Raw genomic sequence first — 18,224 nt, 5'->3', positions numbered from 1 at the left:
ACAAAACGGGTTCTGCTCAGGGCAATGATATCACATCTCGCGAGTGTCTACGTGTGGGTTCTGAACTGCAATCACACGGCCCATAACCACTCTGACGCTTGGGGCAGTGATTGTACTGGTCACCACACCCGAGTGTGATGTGGGGGTGCAGGTCATGTGTTTGAGGAAGCATCAGATAGATCAGATGGGAACGGGAGCGCTCACGATGATGAGAACGTGATGATGACTTCACCCAGGCTCGCCATCTACTGACCTCTGTCTCTGACGTGTGACCTGCAGACTCTTCCGCAGATTGACAATGATGTTACACATAGTTTCATTCCTTCGTGAATTCAGTCAGTCATGGCCACAAAACTACTGTCGTATTTTCCCAAATGACAGAATTTATTTGGGGGAAAAAAAATTATTTGACGGAAAATGAGAGAGACAATACTGTGATGAGGACGAAGTAAAAGAGAAGGAAGAGGCTTACACTAGGAAGACGAACCAACAGAGATGCTTAGGGGTCAAAACTGGGTCAGATTTGAACCTGAACAGTTTCAAAGCAAAGACAAAAAGCTCTTAATAATTGTCATTCAAGGGTTAAGGGAATGGGAAGAATTTATGGGAACACAATTCCATAATATCAATTAGTTTTATTTGTTTTTACTATACAAATGTAAAGATATAAACACGCCATCATCAGTCAAACACTGGTCAAACTAGTCTAACAGTCTGATGCCTCAAAAAACAACATTTCTTTACACATAGGTGAGCATGTTCGCTAAATTCTGTTATGATGTAATAATTGGTACAGTTTCAATAACAGTTATATAACAAAAAATAATGCACAACACAAATTGTTTTGTGAAAAATAGTGTAGACAGTCAAATACGAAATTATCAGCATCATCTCACTGCCCAAGTGTGTGGACTCATGAAATATCATTTCTTCTAGCTCATTTCAATTTCCTTTGTGGGTACTTTCTTCCTGCCATTGGTTTTGCTGTTTAAAAAAAATAAAATATAAGATGCAGTGATAAAATAGGATTCAGTCATACATATGTAAATTGCATGTACTTCAAGTCACAGTGACAGTAACATTTAAGAAATGTTTAGTATAAAATATAAAAATGTCAATAGACTTATTTCACTAACCTGCTGAAAAGGAATCTCATGTTTTATCTCATGTTTAATCTAGAGGTCACTCAAAGAGAATTTTAGACTTGTGACTTTATTTAGAAATTTTAGACTTTGGTGTTTCTTACTTTTTTATGAATACTGCAGCGGCAGAGACTATTGCCACTGCGAAGATGCATCCACCCAGAACTCCGGCGATCAAACCTACAACAAAAACAGAGAAGAAGAAAAATCACAGATACATACATATACTAAATTCTAACTATGTAACTGTATCAAAATTCTAACTGTGTAAATATTAAATATTTAAAATAACAATACATTTTTATTTTTAGTCAGACAAGTAACCAAATAAGTCAATTCAGTCCAATGGGTGTATCCAGAACTTTGTGAAATTTGTGTTTGTGTGCTAAACAAAAGGGCATTATTTTACCACTATTGACGGTGTACGCATCGGGATTTGACTCAGAACCACCGGCACCGGATCGACCAGATTTCGCTAAACACAAAAGAAGACGGTAAAATTACACAGGGCAAGTCCACGATGTTTGGTGATCAGCTAGTGCAAAGGGGACATCTAGTGGACAACAGAGGAATTGAAAAGACGTGTCTTGGACTCGCTCTGCACGGCGAAGCTCAGTAAAACAGCAATGGTGGCCTCTGATAGCAAAACATTTTTAGTTGGTTTATTGTTGAAGTGAAAGTAAAATATAACCAGAAAAATAACGTGAATTACATAATGTAGTTCCTTGTATGTGGCAACAACATGAAAACAGAATGGTTTAAATGTCTTTAAAATTGCATTCTTTGACAAAAGTCTTTGTATTTACCAGGGTACAACACTTGACATGAACAAAAGAAGGGTTATACACTCTAGTGTACATTAGTATTAACGAAAGAAGGGTTTCGACTGAGTGCATATCAAAATACAGTCTGTTAGCTAACTGTGGAAAAACTCAGTAGTCTGGTAGGTAGTTAATTCCATTGAAATCCCAGGTGAACTGTCCCTTAGTTTATTGTCCTGTTGCTCAATGTATATTTTCCCGGTCACATACATTTGACTCAGCCTAACGGCATTTTGAACACTGGATGATTTTAGTGACGTGTCATAAAATGTTGTCACACTTTCAGTCTCACCTGTGACTAATCATTGGCAGAACACAGCCCCACCTCTCTCTCCGAGTGGATGGTAGAAATGAGGTCAGACAGCCAACTCAAGACAGCTTTGATTGGCTGTCTTAACTTTAAAATTTACAAAAATCTGAGTTTGGAACATGAGCTGATGCAATAGATAGACCAGATATGTATGAAAGAGGATATATATTACTATTACTAGTACTACTAGTAGCATCCCTCTCAAGGTCAAAAAAAAAATTATTTCATCCCTCTTTTCAGAAACTTCTGCAAAGGACACAGAAAGAGAGAGTCCTTAAAACTTATAGTGAACATTATTTTTCCGACTGTTTCCTGGAAATACCAAAAACAGGAAGGCCACATACGTGCAGCGCAGTGGAGCTCAGCAAACTAGAAAATTCATGTTTCACAACAACAAACATCTGTGACCCCATGGGATTATCCAAATATATATATTCTTTTTTTAAGCATGAGCAAATTTATTTAAGATACTGTACTACATATTGGGTTTTGGCTTAACGTATAAGGCTGAACCACTCAAAAGAAATCTTATGAGAAAACTACCTGTAAAATAGGTACTGTACAGATTAGGTTGACGACAAGCTTTTCATTTCAACGGTTATGAAATGTTTTAGTACCACCCACCCATTTTCATTGAGAGAAAGAAAGAAAAAAAAAGTTTACTGGGACAACATTGTAACTGCCGAAGAAATTCAAATAAGTGACTAAATTCACACTGCTAAAAACAGTAACTTCCTTTCCTCGAGTGTGTAAACATCTAAGGCAAGTATTTCCTTAGAACCCATGTGAAATCCTGAAGTCATTTGCAGATATGACTCAGCAATAAAAGTGGCAGAGAAAGCTTATGGAAAATATGTATATATTTGCTCCATAAAAAAATTAGCATAGCACCAAAAATGAAAAAAAGAACTCTGCAATGTAATGGGAAGCAATGTAGTATAATGGGTAAGTAACTGATCTTGTAACCAGTTGCAGGTTCGATTCCCATTTAGGACACTGCTGTTGTACCCTTGAGCAAGGCACTTAACCTTCAGTATATGTCCACCAGCAGTAGCAACGGATGCAATGTAAATGCTATGTAAAAAGCTGTGCAAGCCCCTTTAGATAAGAAGATAAAAACCACTGTGTGGATAAGAAAATGCTTCGCAAGGAGGAGGAGTCCTTTTCAGTCCCCAGAAATACTCTGGGTTTTACAGGAAGTGAGAGATGCAGCATTTCTTACTTTCACTGTACTGGTGAGGTTGGTGTGTTTCTCTGAAGTGCTAAAGAAATAACACATAGCCAGTACTAAAACAGAGAAATGGAGCACCAAAAGCATTTCATCTGCATCCGGAACAAGACGACACTGAGGTACAGTGAGTGTGCTCCCAATCAATCAACCTGGCTTCGAGTAGAGCCCTGGAGAGCATGTGAAAGGGTCACGACCCAAGAGGGTGTGTGGACTGGGGGACGTGACCTGAGAGGGTGTGGAAAATAGGGGTCATGACCCGAGAGGGTATGTGGATTGGGGGTTGTGACCAGAGAGGACGTGTGAGATGGGGGTTGCAACCCGAGAGGGTGTGTGAGGGTGTGAGATAAGGGTCACGACCCATGAGGGTGTGTAAGATGGGGATCGTGACCCCAAAGGGTGTGTGAGATAGGGGTCACGACCCACGAGGGTGTGTGAGATCAGGGTCACAACCCAAGAGCATGTGAGATGGGGGTCGCAATTCGATAGGGTGTGTGAGATGGGGGTCGCGACCCCTGAGGGAGAGGGTGAAGGAGGCAGTGAGGAGTCGCACCCACCTGATGACGATGCACTGATTTCGGGGTCCCGTGGCCAGACGTCCCAGCATGGACTGATAGGCCCGGTCCGCCACGGCGAAGATGTGGGGAGGTAAGGCTGCTTTCTCATGGCACTTATACCGCTCCGACACCTGCGGCACAAAGCGCCGATTGGCCATCCTGCTTTTGCCTTTTAACCCCGCCCCCAAACCGCCACCCCGCCACAGTGACTTATCAACCCTCAGCACAGCACCAACCGAACGAAGAGACACGCGTTCAAAAACATTTACACAACACCTGTGTCATTCCATGCAAATCACAGATGGATCCAGTCATCGTTAGTCTAACTCGCCACACTGAGTTCGTGAAGAATAACTATAAATCTGACGTTTAGGCCTACTTGTAATTCGAAATTAAAGGCAAATGTTGATTAAATACAGACGAGTCAAATTAAACTACATCAGATGAACAGGATGACGTTGCTGACGTTGTTACAGAACCAATTAATTTAAGAAGACATAAATGAACAATTAAGTCACTGTTTCCATTCGAGGAGCACGATAGCCTCTAATGGCGGCATTATAAATTAGACTCGTGTAAAAAATGAAGAAACTAAGTGCTTCCAGTTGTGTTCATCTGATATGAAATACGTAAAATTAGCGAGGAGTGGGAAAATGATGAAAAACGTAAATGAAACGGCCCTGACGGTGTAAAATAAATCACTGGAGACATACAGAATAGGGGATGTTCTTAAAGAAAGGCAGTAGGTCTATACAAGACATCGCGGGTCTGGGGAACTGAACTTGCATGATGTATGTCTTGTAAAAGTTAAACAAGACGTATAAAGAAATAGGTCAGAAATAGCCCTATGTCATTGGGGAGGGGGAGCGAGTGGATTGGGCGCTATCATAATGGTATCATAAACAGCCAGGGCTTTTGATGAAGGGTGGCTTAAAGCATCCTGGACAATTTAAAGGTGACCACCAAAAAATTCCACTGATATCAGAATGTTCAAAGACACACAACAAAATGAATTGAACTAAGTACCACGTGATACGGCTGAATTAAAGGAGTTAATTCAAAGTTTCAGAAGTGGCTCCAACAAAGAATTTTTAAAAATAACGATAAAATATAATGTCTGGCCAAAATTCTGTGGGAAGGGGTGTCCCCCTGAGATCGTTATTTGGACCTCTGACCTTCTTTGTTTACTAGACATTTTGTGTGGTCATGGGTACACATGCTACTAGACATTTTTTTTTGCTTCATTCAAAATCATTAAAACTCATGTCCCAACCTTTCTTCAAGCTGCTGAACACAACCGTGAAATTGCCTCAACCCTCAGACTTACCGTTTTCCTAACCCTAACCCTAGCTGAACCCTAATTTGAGCCCTTAACTCTAATTTGAAGCCATTGGTACAATTGAAAACACCTGAAAACCCATTTAAAATGGATGGAAAACAAGGTAAATATCATGAATACTAAAATTTAAATGCAAAATCATATGTATGAGGTCATTTAAAAAAGAAAAATGTTCTCCCCAAGAAAAACATGCATGTATTAGACATTTTGTATGGTCATGGGTACACATGCTAATAGACATTTTTTTTGGTTCATTCAAAATCAATAAAACTCATGTCCCAACCTTTCTTCAAGCTGCTGAACACAACCGTGAAATTGCCTCAACCCTCAGACTTACCGTTTTCCTAACCCTAACCCTAGCTGAACCCTAATTTGAGCCCTTAACTCTAATTTGAAGCCATTGGTACAATTGAAAACACCTGAAAACCCATTTAAAATGGATGGAAAACAAGGTAAATATCATGAATACTAAAATTTAAATGCAAAATCATATGTATGAGGTCATTTAAAAAACAAAAATGTTCTCCCTAAGAAAAACATGCATGTATTAGACATTTTGTATGGTCATGGGTACACATGCTACTAGGCAATTTTTTTGGTTCATTCAAAATCAATAACAAACTCATGTCCCAACCTTTCTTCAAGCTGCTGAACACAACCATACACTTGCCTCAACCATCAGACTTACCGTTTTCCTAACCCTAACCCTAGCTGAACCCTAATTTGAGCCCTTAACTCTAATTTGAAGCCATTGGTACCATTGAAAACACCTGAAAACCCATTTAAAATGGATGGAAAACAAGGTAAATATCATGAATACTACAATTTAAATGCAACATCATATGTATGATATCATTTAAAAAAGAAAAATGGTCTCCCTAAGATAAACATGCATGTATTAGACATTTTGTGTGGTCATGGGTACACATGCTACTAGACATTTTTTTTTGCTTCATTCAAAATCATTAAAACTCATGTCCCAACCTTTCTTCAAGCTGCTGAACACAACCGTAAAATTGCCTCAACCCTCAGACTTATCGTTTTCCTAACCCTAACCCTAGCTGATCCATAATTTGAGCCCTTAAATCTAATTTGAAGCCATTGGTACCATTGAAAACACCTGAAAACCCATTTAAAATGGATGGAAAACAAGGTAAATATCATGAATACTACAATTTAAATGCAAAATCATATGTATGAGGTCATTTAAAAAAGAAAAATGGTCTCCCTAAGAAAAACATGCATGTATTAGACATTTTGTATGGTCATGGGTACACATGCTACTAGACATTTTTTTTGGTTCATTCAAAATCAATAAAACTCATGTCCCAACCTTTCTTCATGCTGCTGAACACAACCATACACTTGCCTCAACCCTCAGACTTACCGTTTTCCTAACCCTAACCCTAGCTGAACCCTAATTTGAGCCCTTAACTCTAATTTGAAGCCATTGGTACCATTGAAAACACCTGAAAACCCATTTAAAATGGATGGAAAACAAGGTAAATATCATGAATACTATAATTTAAATGCAAAATAATATGTATGAGGTCATTTAAAAATGAAAAATGTTCTCCCTAAGAAAAATATGCATGTATTAGACATTTTGTGTGGTCATGGGTACACATGCTAATAGACATTTTTTTTGCTTCATTCAAAATCAATAAAACTCATGTCCCAACCTTTCTTCAAGCTGCTGAACACAACCGTGAACTTGCCTCAACCCTCAGACTTACCGTTTTCCTAACCCTAACCCTAGCTGAACCCTAATTTGAGCCCTTAACTCTAATTTGAAGCCATTGGTACCATTGAAAACACCTGAAAACCCATTTAAAATGGATGGAAAACAAGGTAAATATCATGAATACTATATTTAAATGCAAAATAATATGTATGAGGTCATTTAAAAAACAAAAATGTTCTCCCTAAGAAAAACATGCATGTATTAGACATTTTGTATGGTCATGGGTACACATGCTACGAGACAATTTCTTTGGTTCATTCAAAATCAATAACAAACTCATGTCCCAACCTTTCTTCAAGCTGCTGAACACAACCATACACTTGCCTCAACCATCAGACTTACCGTTTTCCTAACCCTAACCCTAGCTGAACCCTAATTTGAGCCCTTAACTCTAATTTGAAGTCATTGGTACCATTGAAAACACCTGAAAACCCATTTAAAATGGATGGAAAACAAGGTAAATATCATGAATACTATATTTAAATGCAAAATAATATGTATGAGGTCATTTAAAAAAGAAAAATGTTCTCCCTAAGAAAAATATGCATGTATTAGACATTTTGTATGGTCATGGGTACACATGCTACTAGACATTTTTTTTGCTTCATTCAAAATCAATAAAACTCATGTCCCAACCTTTCTTCAAGCTGCTGAACACAACCGTAAAATTGCCTCAACCCTCAGACTTATCGTTTTCCTAACCCTAACCCTAGCTGAACCCTAATTTGAGCCCTAAACTCTAATTTGAAGCCATTGGTACCATTGAAAACACCTGAAAACCCATTTAAAATGGATGGAAAACAAGGTAAATATCATGAATACTACAATTTAAATGCAACATCATATGTATGATATCATTTAAAAAAGAAAAATGGTCTCCCTAAGATAAACATGCATGTATTAGACATTTTGTATGGTCATGGGTACACATGCTACTAGACATTTTTTTTGCTTCATTCAAAATCAATAAAACTCATGTCCCAACCTTTCTTCAAGCTGCTGAACACAACCGTGAAATTGCCTCAACCCTCAGACTTACCGTTTTCCTAACCCTAACCCTAGCTGAACCCTAATTTGAGCCCTTAACTCTAATTTGAAGCCATTGGTACCATTGAAAACACCTGAAAACCCATTTAAAATGGATGGAAAACAAGGTAAATATCATGAATACTATATTTAAATGCAAAATATTATGAGGTCATTTAAAAAAGAAAAATGTTCTCCCTAAGAAAAATATGCATGTATTAGACATTTTGTATGGTCATGGGTACACATGCTATTAGACATTTTTTTTGCTTCATTCAAAATCAATAAAACTCATGTCCCAACCTTTCTTCAAGCTGCTGAACACAACCGTAAAATTGCCTCAACCTCAGACTTACCGTTTTCCTAACCCTAACCCTAGCTGAACCCTAATTTGAGCCCTTAACTCTAATTTGAAGCCATTGGTACCATTGAAAACACCTGAAAACCCATTTAAAATGGATGGAAAACAAGGTAAATATCATGAATACTATATTTAAATGCAAAATCATATGTATGAGGTCATTTAAAAAAGAAAAATGTTCTCCCTAAGAAAAACATGCATGTATTAGACATTTTGTATGGTCATGGGTACACATGCAACTAGACAATTTTTTTGGTTCATTCAAAATCAATAAAACTCATGTCCCAACCTTTCTTCAAGCTGCTGAACACAACCGTAAACTTGCCTCAACCCTCAGACTTACCGTTTTCCTAACCCTAACCCTAGCTGAACCCTAATTTGAGCCCTAAACTCTAATTTGAAGCCATTGGTACCATTGAAAACACCTGAAAACCCATTTAAAATGGATGGAAAACAAGGTAAATATCATGAATACTATATTTAAATGCAAAATAATATGTATGAGTCATTTAAAAAAAAAAAATGTTCTCCCTAAGAAAAACATGCATGTATTAGACATTTTGTGTGGTCATGGGTACACATGCTACTAGACATTTTTTTTGCTTCATTCAAAATCATTAAAACTCATGTCCCAACCTTTCTTCAAGCTGCTGAACACAACCGTAAACTTGCCTCAAGCCCCAGACTTACCGTTTTCCTAACCCTAACCCTAGCTGAACCCTAATTTGAGCCCTAAACTCTAATTTGAAGCCATTGGTACCATTGAAAACACCTGAAAACCCATTTAAAATGGATGGAAAACAAGGTAAATATCATGAATACTATAATTTAAATGCAAAATCATATGTATGAGGTCATTTAAAAAAGAAAAATGTTCTCCCTAAGAAAAACATGCATGTATTAGACATTTTGTATGGTCATGGGTACACATGCTACTAGACATTTTTTTTGCTTCATTCAAAATCAATAAAAATCATGTCCCAACCTTTCTTCAAGCTGCTGAACACAACCGTAAACTTGCCTCAACCCCAGACTTACCGTTTTCCTAACCCTAACCCTAGCTGAAACCCTAATTTGAGCCCTTAAACTCTAATTTGAAGCCATTGGTACCATTGAAAACACCTGAAAACCCATTTAAAATGGATGGAAAACAAGGTAAATATCATGAATACTAAATTTAAATGCAAAATCATATGTATGAGGTCATTTAAAAAGAAAAATGTCTCCCTAAGAAAAACATGCATGTATTAGAAATTTTGTATGGTCATGGGTACACATGCTACTAGACATTTTTTTGCTTCATTCAAAAATCAAAAAACTCATGTCCCAACCTTTCTTCAAGCTGCTGAACACAACCGTAAACTTGCCTCAACCCTCAGACTTACCGTTTTCCTAACCCTAACCCTAGCTGAACCCTAATTTGAGCCCTTAAACTCTAATTTGAAGCCATTGGTACCATTGAAAACACCTGAAAACCCATTTAAAATGGATGGAAAAAAAGGTAAATATCATGAATACTATAATTTAAATGCAAAATCATATGTGTGAGGTCCTATAAAAAACAAAAATATTCTCCCTAAGAAAAACATGCATGTATTAGCCATTTTGTATGGTCATGGGTACACATGCTACTAGACATTTTTTTTGCTTCATTCAAATTCATTAAAACTCGTGTCCCAACCTTTCTTCATATTGCTGAACACAAACGTAAACTTGCCTCAAACCTCAGACTTACCGTTTTCCTAACCCTAACCCTAGCTGAACCCTAATTTGAGCCCTTAACTCTAATTTGAAGCCATTGGTACCATTGAAAACACCTGAAAACCCATTTAAAATGGATGGAAAACAAGGTAAATATCATGAATACTATATTTAAATGCAAAATAATATGTATGAGGTCATTTAAAAAAGAAAAATGTTCTCCCTAAGAAAAACATGCATGTATTAGACATTTTGTATGGTCATGGGTACACATGCTACTAGACATTTTTTTTTGCTTCATTCAAAATCAATAAAACTCATGTCCCAACCTTTCTTCAAGCTGCTGAACACAACCGTAAACTTGCCTCAACCCTCAGACTTACCGTTTTCCTAACCCTAACCCTAGCTGAACCCTAATTGAGCCCTTAACTCTAATTTGAAGCCATTGGTACATTGAAAACACCTGAAAACCCATTTAAAATGGATGGAAAACAAGGTAAATATCATGAATACTAAATTTAAATGCAAAATCATATGTATGAGGTCATTTAAAAAAGAAAATGTTCTCCCTAAGAAAAACATGCATGTATTAGACATTTTGTATGGTCATGGGTACACATGCTACTAGACATTTTTTTTGCTTCATTCAAAATCAATTAAAACTCATGTCCCAACCTTTCTTCAAGCTGCTGACACAACCGTAAACTTGCCTCAACCCTCAGACTTACCGTTTTCCTAACCTAACCTAGCTGAAACCCTAATTTGAGCCCTTAAACTCTAATTTGAAGCCATTGGTACCATTGAAAACACCTGAAAACCCATTTAAAATGGATGGAAAACAGGTAAATATCATGAATACTAATAATTTAAATGCAAAATCATATGTATGAGGTCATTTAAAAAAAAAAAATGTTCTCCTAAGAAAAAATGCATGTATTAGACATTTTGTATGGTCATGGGTACACATGCTACTAGACATTTTTTTTGCTTCATTCAAAATCATAAACTCATGTCCCAACCTTTCTTCAAGCTGCTGAACACAACCGTAAACTTGCCTCAACCTCAGACTTACCGTTTTCCTAACCTAACCCTAGCTGAACCCTAATTTGAGCCCTAAACTCTAATTTGAAGCCATTGGTATCATTGAAAACACCTGAAAACCCATTTAAAATGGATGGAAAACAAGGTAAATATCATGAATACTATATTTAAATGCAAAATAATATGTATGAGGTCATTTAAAAAAGAAAAATGTTCTCCCTAAGAAAAACCTGCATGTATTAGACATTTTGTATGGCCATGGGTACACATGCTAGTAGACATTTTTTTTGCTTCATTCAAAATCAATAAAACTCATGTCCCAACCTTTCTTCAAGCTGCTGAACACAACCGTGAAATTGCCTCAACCCTCAGACTTACCGTTTTCCTAACCCTAACCCTAGCTGAACCCTAATTTGAGCCCTAAACTCTAATTTGAAGCCATTGGTACAATTGAAAACACCTGAAAACCCATTTAAAATGGATGGAAAACAAGGTAAATATCATGAATACTAAAATTTAAATGCAAAATCATATGTATGAGGTCATTTAAAAAAGAAAAATGGTCTCCCTAAGAAAAACATGCATGTATTAGACATTTTGTATGGTCATGGGTACACATGCTACTAGACATTTTTTTTTGGTTCATTCAAAATCAATAAAACTCATGTCCCAACCTTTCTTCAAGCTGCTGAACACAACCGTGAAATTGCCTCAACCCTCAGACTTACCGTTTTCCTAACCCTAACCCTAGCTGAACCCTAATTTGAGCCCTTAACTCTAATTTGAAGCCATTGGTACAATTGAAAACACCTGAAAACCCATTTAAAATGGATGGAAAACAAGGTAAATATCATGAATACTACAATTTAAATGCAAAATCATATGTATGATATCATTTAAAAAAGAAAAATGGTCTCCCTAAGATAAACATGCATGTATTAGACATTTTGTGTGGTCATGGGTACACATGCTACTAGACATTTTTTTTTGCTTCATTCAAAATCATTAAAACTCATGTCCCAACCTTTCTTCAAGCTGCTGAACACAACCGTGAAATTGCCTCAACCCTCAGACTTACCGTTTTCCTAACCCTAACCCTAGCTGAACCCTAATTTGAGCCCTAAACTCTAATTTGAAGCCATTGGTACAATTGAAAACACCTGAAAACCCATTTAAAATGGATGGAAAACAAGGTTAATATCATGAATACTATATTTAAATGCAAAATAATATGTATGAGGTCATTTAAAAAAGAAAAATGTTCTCCCTTAGAAAAATATGCATGTATTAGACATTTTGTATGGCCATGGGTACACATGCTATTAGACATTTTTTTTGCTTCATTCAAAATCAATAAAACTCATGTCCCAACCTTTCTTCAAGCTGCTGAACACAACCGTAAAATTGCCTCAACCCTCAGACTTATCGTTTTCCTAACCCTAACCCTAGCTGAACCCTAATTTGAGCCCTTAACTCTAATTTGAAGCCATTGGTACAATTGAAAACACCTGAAAACCCATTTAAAATGGATGGAAAACAAGGTAAATATCATGAATACTAAAATTTAAATGCAAAATCATATGTATGAGGTCATTTAAAAAAGAAAAATGGTCTCCCTAAGAAAAACATGCATGTATTAGACATTTTGTATGGTCATGGGTACACATGCTACTAGACATTTTTTTTGGTTCATTCAAAATCAATAAAACTCATGTCCCAACCTTTCTTCAAGCTGCTGAACACAACCATACACTTGCCTCAACCCTCAGACTTACCGTTTTCCTAACTGTTACGACCCTTCTAGGGGTTAAGGGTGCAATATTTTAAATTATGTTTGATATTTGGCACCAGGAGATGTAACTAAATATATATAAGCTTTCTTGTGAGAATAATGAGACACACAAGGCGGACTACGGTGAAAGGGATTTTACTGTGGGGTGGGGGCTATTTACAAGTATTTACAGACATTTCCAAACATAAAACACGTCAAGACACACGACCGAGACCAGTACAAAAAAAAGGGAGTGGTGCCGAAAATAACAAACAAATACCCTAACTACGATTTTGCAATATAACTAACCTATTAACAATGCAGAAAACAAACTTGTCTAACTAACCTAACTGCGACCCGCAGTCATAAATACAGGGGCGACACCACACTAAACTAATGTATTTAGACAGAGCCCTTACCCTACGTGTCAACACGTGTATAGGGGCCCCGAACTTACCTAACACTGGTCTCTGAAGCGAAACAGGGAGGACGAAATTTTAGACCACACAACTCTCTCAATAACACACACAACCTAGCATTTGCCCAAACACACAGCACAAATGAGGAAACGGAAGGCTCCTGCAGGAACGAAATGGGGATATTTTAAATTGAGAGCTGAGGCATGATTGGGGAGACATGATTGCAGGAGGGAGTTGATTGGCGGATGGGGGGATGAGCGGGAGAACTCTGATGATGGACAGCGGGGATGACCAATGGGAATAACGAAGGGCGGCACACGGACTCCGCGAAATGACAGCAACCGAGAGAGAGCAGAACGAAAGAGGAGAAAACGCACGCCCGCATCCCACACGCGAACGTAACACTCCCCCACACAAGAACGAACTAAAGTTTGTTCAATACACGATGACAGGGGAATACAATACAACAGTATACAAATCCCAAATCTAGTATCATGCACCCACTAAACACGAGATAGCGCATCCGCTACCACATTGTCCTTCCCTTCTTATGTTTAATCACAATGTTGTAATTCTGTACAATCAAAGACCAACGCATGAGGCGCTGGTTCTGGTTGTACATCCTATACAAAAAAACCAATGGGTTGTGATCCGTGTAGACGTCAATGGGCACAGAACTAGAGCCAAGATAGACTTCGAAGAACTGCAATGATAATAGCAGCGCAAGCGCCTCCTTCTCAATGGTGGAATATCGTATCTGGTGCTTATTAAACTTCGGGAAAAAAACAGACAGGGTGATCAACTCCTTCCGCATCTTCCTGCAGAAGCACGGCACCAGCTCCCAGGGCACTCGCATCAACCTCTAACTGAAACGGTAGTGAAGTCTGGGGCAGCGAGCACAGGGGCACTACATAACAACGCCTTAACACTTTCAAAGGCGTGCTGACAATCTGGGGTCCATTCAAAATGTCTAATCACACTGAGGGCACTAGTCAAAGGGCGACAACCACAGAGAAGTTTCTACAAAAACTTCTATAATAACCTGCCATTCCGAGAAACCGGCGTAGTTCACGCCTTGTGGTGGGCGCAGGAAACTCAGCGATGGCAGCAACCTTCGCTTCAACTGGACGGACCTGACCTCGACCCACCTGTTTCCCCAGGTAGGTTACGGTCGCTTACCAAATTCGCACTTGGCCAGGTTCAGAGTGAGCGTTGCTTTGCCCAACCTGTCGAACACTATTCGCAATACTTGAATGTGATCGGACCAACTGTCCGACTTTACAACCAAATCATCCAAATACGCATAGCAATCAGGTACACCAGCTAGGACTGTATTCACCAACCGCTGAAAGGTGGCGGGGCGTTGCAAGTCCAAATGCCAAAACATTATATTGCAGAAAGTCATCTGGGGTGACGAAGGCAGAAATTTCAGAGGCACGGGGTGTCAAAGGAACCTGCCAATACCCTTAAGTAGGTCGAGTTTAGTCACGAATTTTGCGGAACCAATGTTGTCGATGCAGTCCTCCATCCTCGGCAGAGGGTAGGAGTCTGGCACTGTAATCGCATTTACCTTGCGAAAGTCTGTACAGAAACGTGCTGTACCGTCGGACTTTGGGACAAGAAGACAGGGTGAACTCCAGGGACTGGAGCTGGGCTTAGCCAATTCATTGTCTAAGAGATACTGCACTTCCTGTTTCATAGCATCCCGTTTTACAGCATTGATACGGTATGGATGTTGTCTAATGGGAACCGAGCCATTCACATCAATGTCATGCTGCAAGACAGTTGTCTGAGAGGGATGTCACCAAAAGTGCCGGATAGTCACCGATTAACTGAACTATATCACCGCACTGATTATCTAATAAATGAGCCAGATGGGAAGACAAGTTTAACAAGGACTCAGAATTTGTTAGTCTAGCGCACTGTTGAGGTGCGTTCGAAGCACAAGACCATCTTCATCTTCTGCACAACATAGACGGGAGGTTATAAGGGCAGGACTAACAATAGAAACAGGTAATACCTCCTTCCCGTCCTCCGACGGGGGTGTCTCTCTAACATGATATGTTTTGAGCATATTAATGTGGCAAACACGAGACTGGCGCTTGCGGTCGGGTGTTCGGATTACATAATCCGTTTCACTAAGTTTCTCTTCCACAGTGTATGGACCAGAAAGCGAGCCGACAGAGCAGATCCAAGAACAGGCAGTAACACCAGGACCTGATCTCCCGGCTTGAAGAGCGCACTACAGCCTTCTCGTCATACCGACGCTTCATAGTCCCTTGTGAGGAATAAAGCGCCTCTTTGGCAAGCAAGCAGGCATCGTGTAACCGCTCTTTAAACTGACTGACACAATCAACACATTAGACTGGGAGGACGAGTCATCAGACAAACTGTTCTTTTAAAACCTTTAAAGGACCTCGTACCGCATGTCCAAACACCAGTTCAGCTGGACTGAACCCTAACGATTCTTGTACCGCTTCTCTCAAAGCAAACAATGCAAAGGGCACAGCCTCATCCCAACCTGTTCCCTGTCTCCAGACAGTATTTGCGGAGAGCAGACTTGAGTGTTTGGTGCCACCGTTCCAGTGCACCCTGCGACTCGGGATGATACGCACTAGAAACTCGATGCGTAATGGACAGAGAATGTAAGAACTGTTTAAAGTGCTTGGAAAGAAAATTAGTGCCTTGATCTGTCTGAATAATTTTTGGAAACCAAATAGAGAAAAATTTGGTCAGTGCTTTAATCACCGTTTTAGCGGTAATTGTACGCAGAGGAATAGCCTCAGGAAATCTGGTCGCTATACACATAATGGTAAGGAGGAACTGTTGACCAGATTTTGCCTTGGGGAGGGTCCACACAATCCACAATTACGTGCTGGAAGGGCTCACCCATTACAGGAATTGGACAGAGAGGGGCCGGAGGAATAACCTGATTAGGTTTTCCAGTGATCTGACAAACATGACATGATCTACAGTGTTTCGCTACAGCATTTTTAAGTCCAGGCCAAAAATGCTTTAGCACACGATTATCGTCTTTGTAACTCCCATATGACCAGACCATGGGTTTTCGTGTGCCAAGGATAACACTTTGGTCGGTAAGCAACGGGCACTAAATCTGATAGGTCACGCCCCACTCCATACCAGCAGCAACAGGAGAAGACCACTTCCGAATCAACATTCCATTGTCCACAAAATAAGCTACGGTCATCTTTTGGCCGCTTCGGGTGTGACAGCGCGTCAAAACACTGACGCAGTGACTGATCAAACTGCTGAGCAGAAACAAGATTTTCACGAGTGACAGGCAGTACAAGAGAGGGCAATTCTGACTGTGAATTAAGCGATTGCCTTTCGTTCGCCTCCTCCAGCTCACTCAGTAAGGTCTCAGTTTTAAGCATCTCGCTATGTAAAACTGGAGACTCAGTTTCTGACTCATCAACATCACCAGGGGGTGCGAACACCGATTCCGATAAATTAATATCTTCCCCCTGCTTCCGTGCTTGAGCACGAGTGAGCACGCAGGCCGGAAACACCTCAGACATGGCTTGGGACATAAGACATATGTTGGGCTGTTCTACAACCTCCGGGAGAGGACGCACTTTACCACCAGCAATATCGTTTCCCATAATAAACGTCACGCCTACGACAGGTAGAGCGGAACACACAGCAACATTAAAACATCCTGAGGCCAACTCCGTGTCAACATGCACTCTGTGTAACGGAAGAGATTTATACCCCATCTCAATTCCCTGAACGATCACATTCGCGCCACTGGAAGTTACTTCGGACACGGGCAACACATCAGCCAACATGAACGACTGTGACGCACCGGTATCTCGAGAAACCGCACAGATTTTTGATCAGCCGGCGCACCAGGAAGAGATATCAGACCCTCGAAAAGGAACGGCTCATAGCCAGAGTCAGTTTTCTTTTCAGGGGCAATCAGGGGAGATGTCTGGGAGACTGTTCTAACAAAACCCGTGGGCTTGAGTGCTTGGGATGTTTTGTTTTTGCTCTGCCATGCCCTGCAATCAGCAATACGGTGACCAGGTTTTTTACAAAAGAAGCACAATCGCTCCTCTCTTGGATTTACAAATCCGCTGCCAGTCTGGTTCATGACTGGCGATCTAGAGTGTGCCGAGCCTGTAAGCGTCTCACTCTGGGTATGAGGACTATTTGCACGGGCCGAAAACCGCCAAAACCATGCTTATGGGTCAGTGCGTAATTGTCAGCCATCACCGCAGCATCCATGGGCTTAAGTACGCCACGCTCGCTCAAGTGAGTAGCGATTTGCTCTGACACAGTGTTTTTAAATTGCTCTAGGACTAACAAATCACAAAGTTCCCGTATGAAGTGGCTTTGGAGGATTTCTCCAGCGATCGAACTGGATTACCAAATCTCGCACGAACTCCACATGAGTCTGCTGGTCCCCTCGTCTAAATGTTCTGAATTTTTGCCGGTAGGCTTCGGGACCAATTCATAAGCCTTCAGAATTGCATCCTTGACTTGCTCATAGGACGCCAGGGTTTCCGTATCAAGGGCGGAAAATACCTCTTGAGCCTTTCCCACTACAACACACTGGAGCAAAGAATTTTATCAGCCTCCGACCATACTCGGTTTGCTGCTAGCCTTTCAAAGAGTATAAAGAAGGTATCCAAATCACGTTCATTAAATTTAGGAACCAATTTTAGATTGTGCACAGCGCTACTATGGACAGGTGAATGAGAATCCTCCCCTTCAACAGACAATACAGAGGCATCAAGTTTT

At 39.8% G+C, this 18,224-nt stretch overlaps 1 protein-coding gene across 1 annotated transcript in view; it reads right to left on the bottom strand.

Annotated features, from left to right (window-relative positions):
* Positions 1–574: 574 nt before the first annotated feature.
* Positions 575–18,224, bottom strand: part of wu:fb59d01 (uncharacterized protein LOC322379 homolog) — a 37,080-nt gene continuing 19,430 nt past the window's right edge. Inside the window, exons 4-6 of the mRNA XM_064308798.1 lie at positions 1,552–1,617; positions 1,247–1,322; positions 575–984 (exon numbers count right to left, since the gene is read on the bottom strand). Coding sequence (XP_064164868.1) covers positions 933–984; positions 1,247–1,322; positions 1,552–1,617 — 194 coding nt within the window. The 3' untranslated portion in view covers positions 575–932. The remainder of the gene's footprint in view (positions 985–1,246; positions 1,323–1,551; positions 1,618–18,224) is intronic.

The sequence above is a fragment of the Anguilla rostrata genome, chromosome 14, assembly GCF_018555375.3.
Source record: "Anguilla rostrata isolate EN2019 chromosome 14, ASM1855537v3, whole genome shotgun sequence".
In the NCBI taxonomy this organism is placed as follows: domain Eukaryota; kingdom Metazoa; phylum Chordata; class Actinopteri; order Anguilliformes; family Anguillidae; genus Anguilla; species Anguilla rostrata.
Note: the sequence above shows the minus strand (reverse complement) of the source record. Positions and strands in the feature narration are given on the sequence as shown.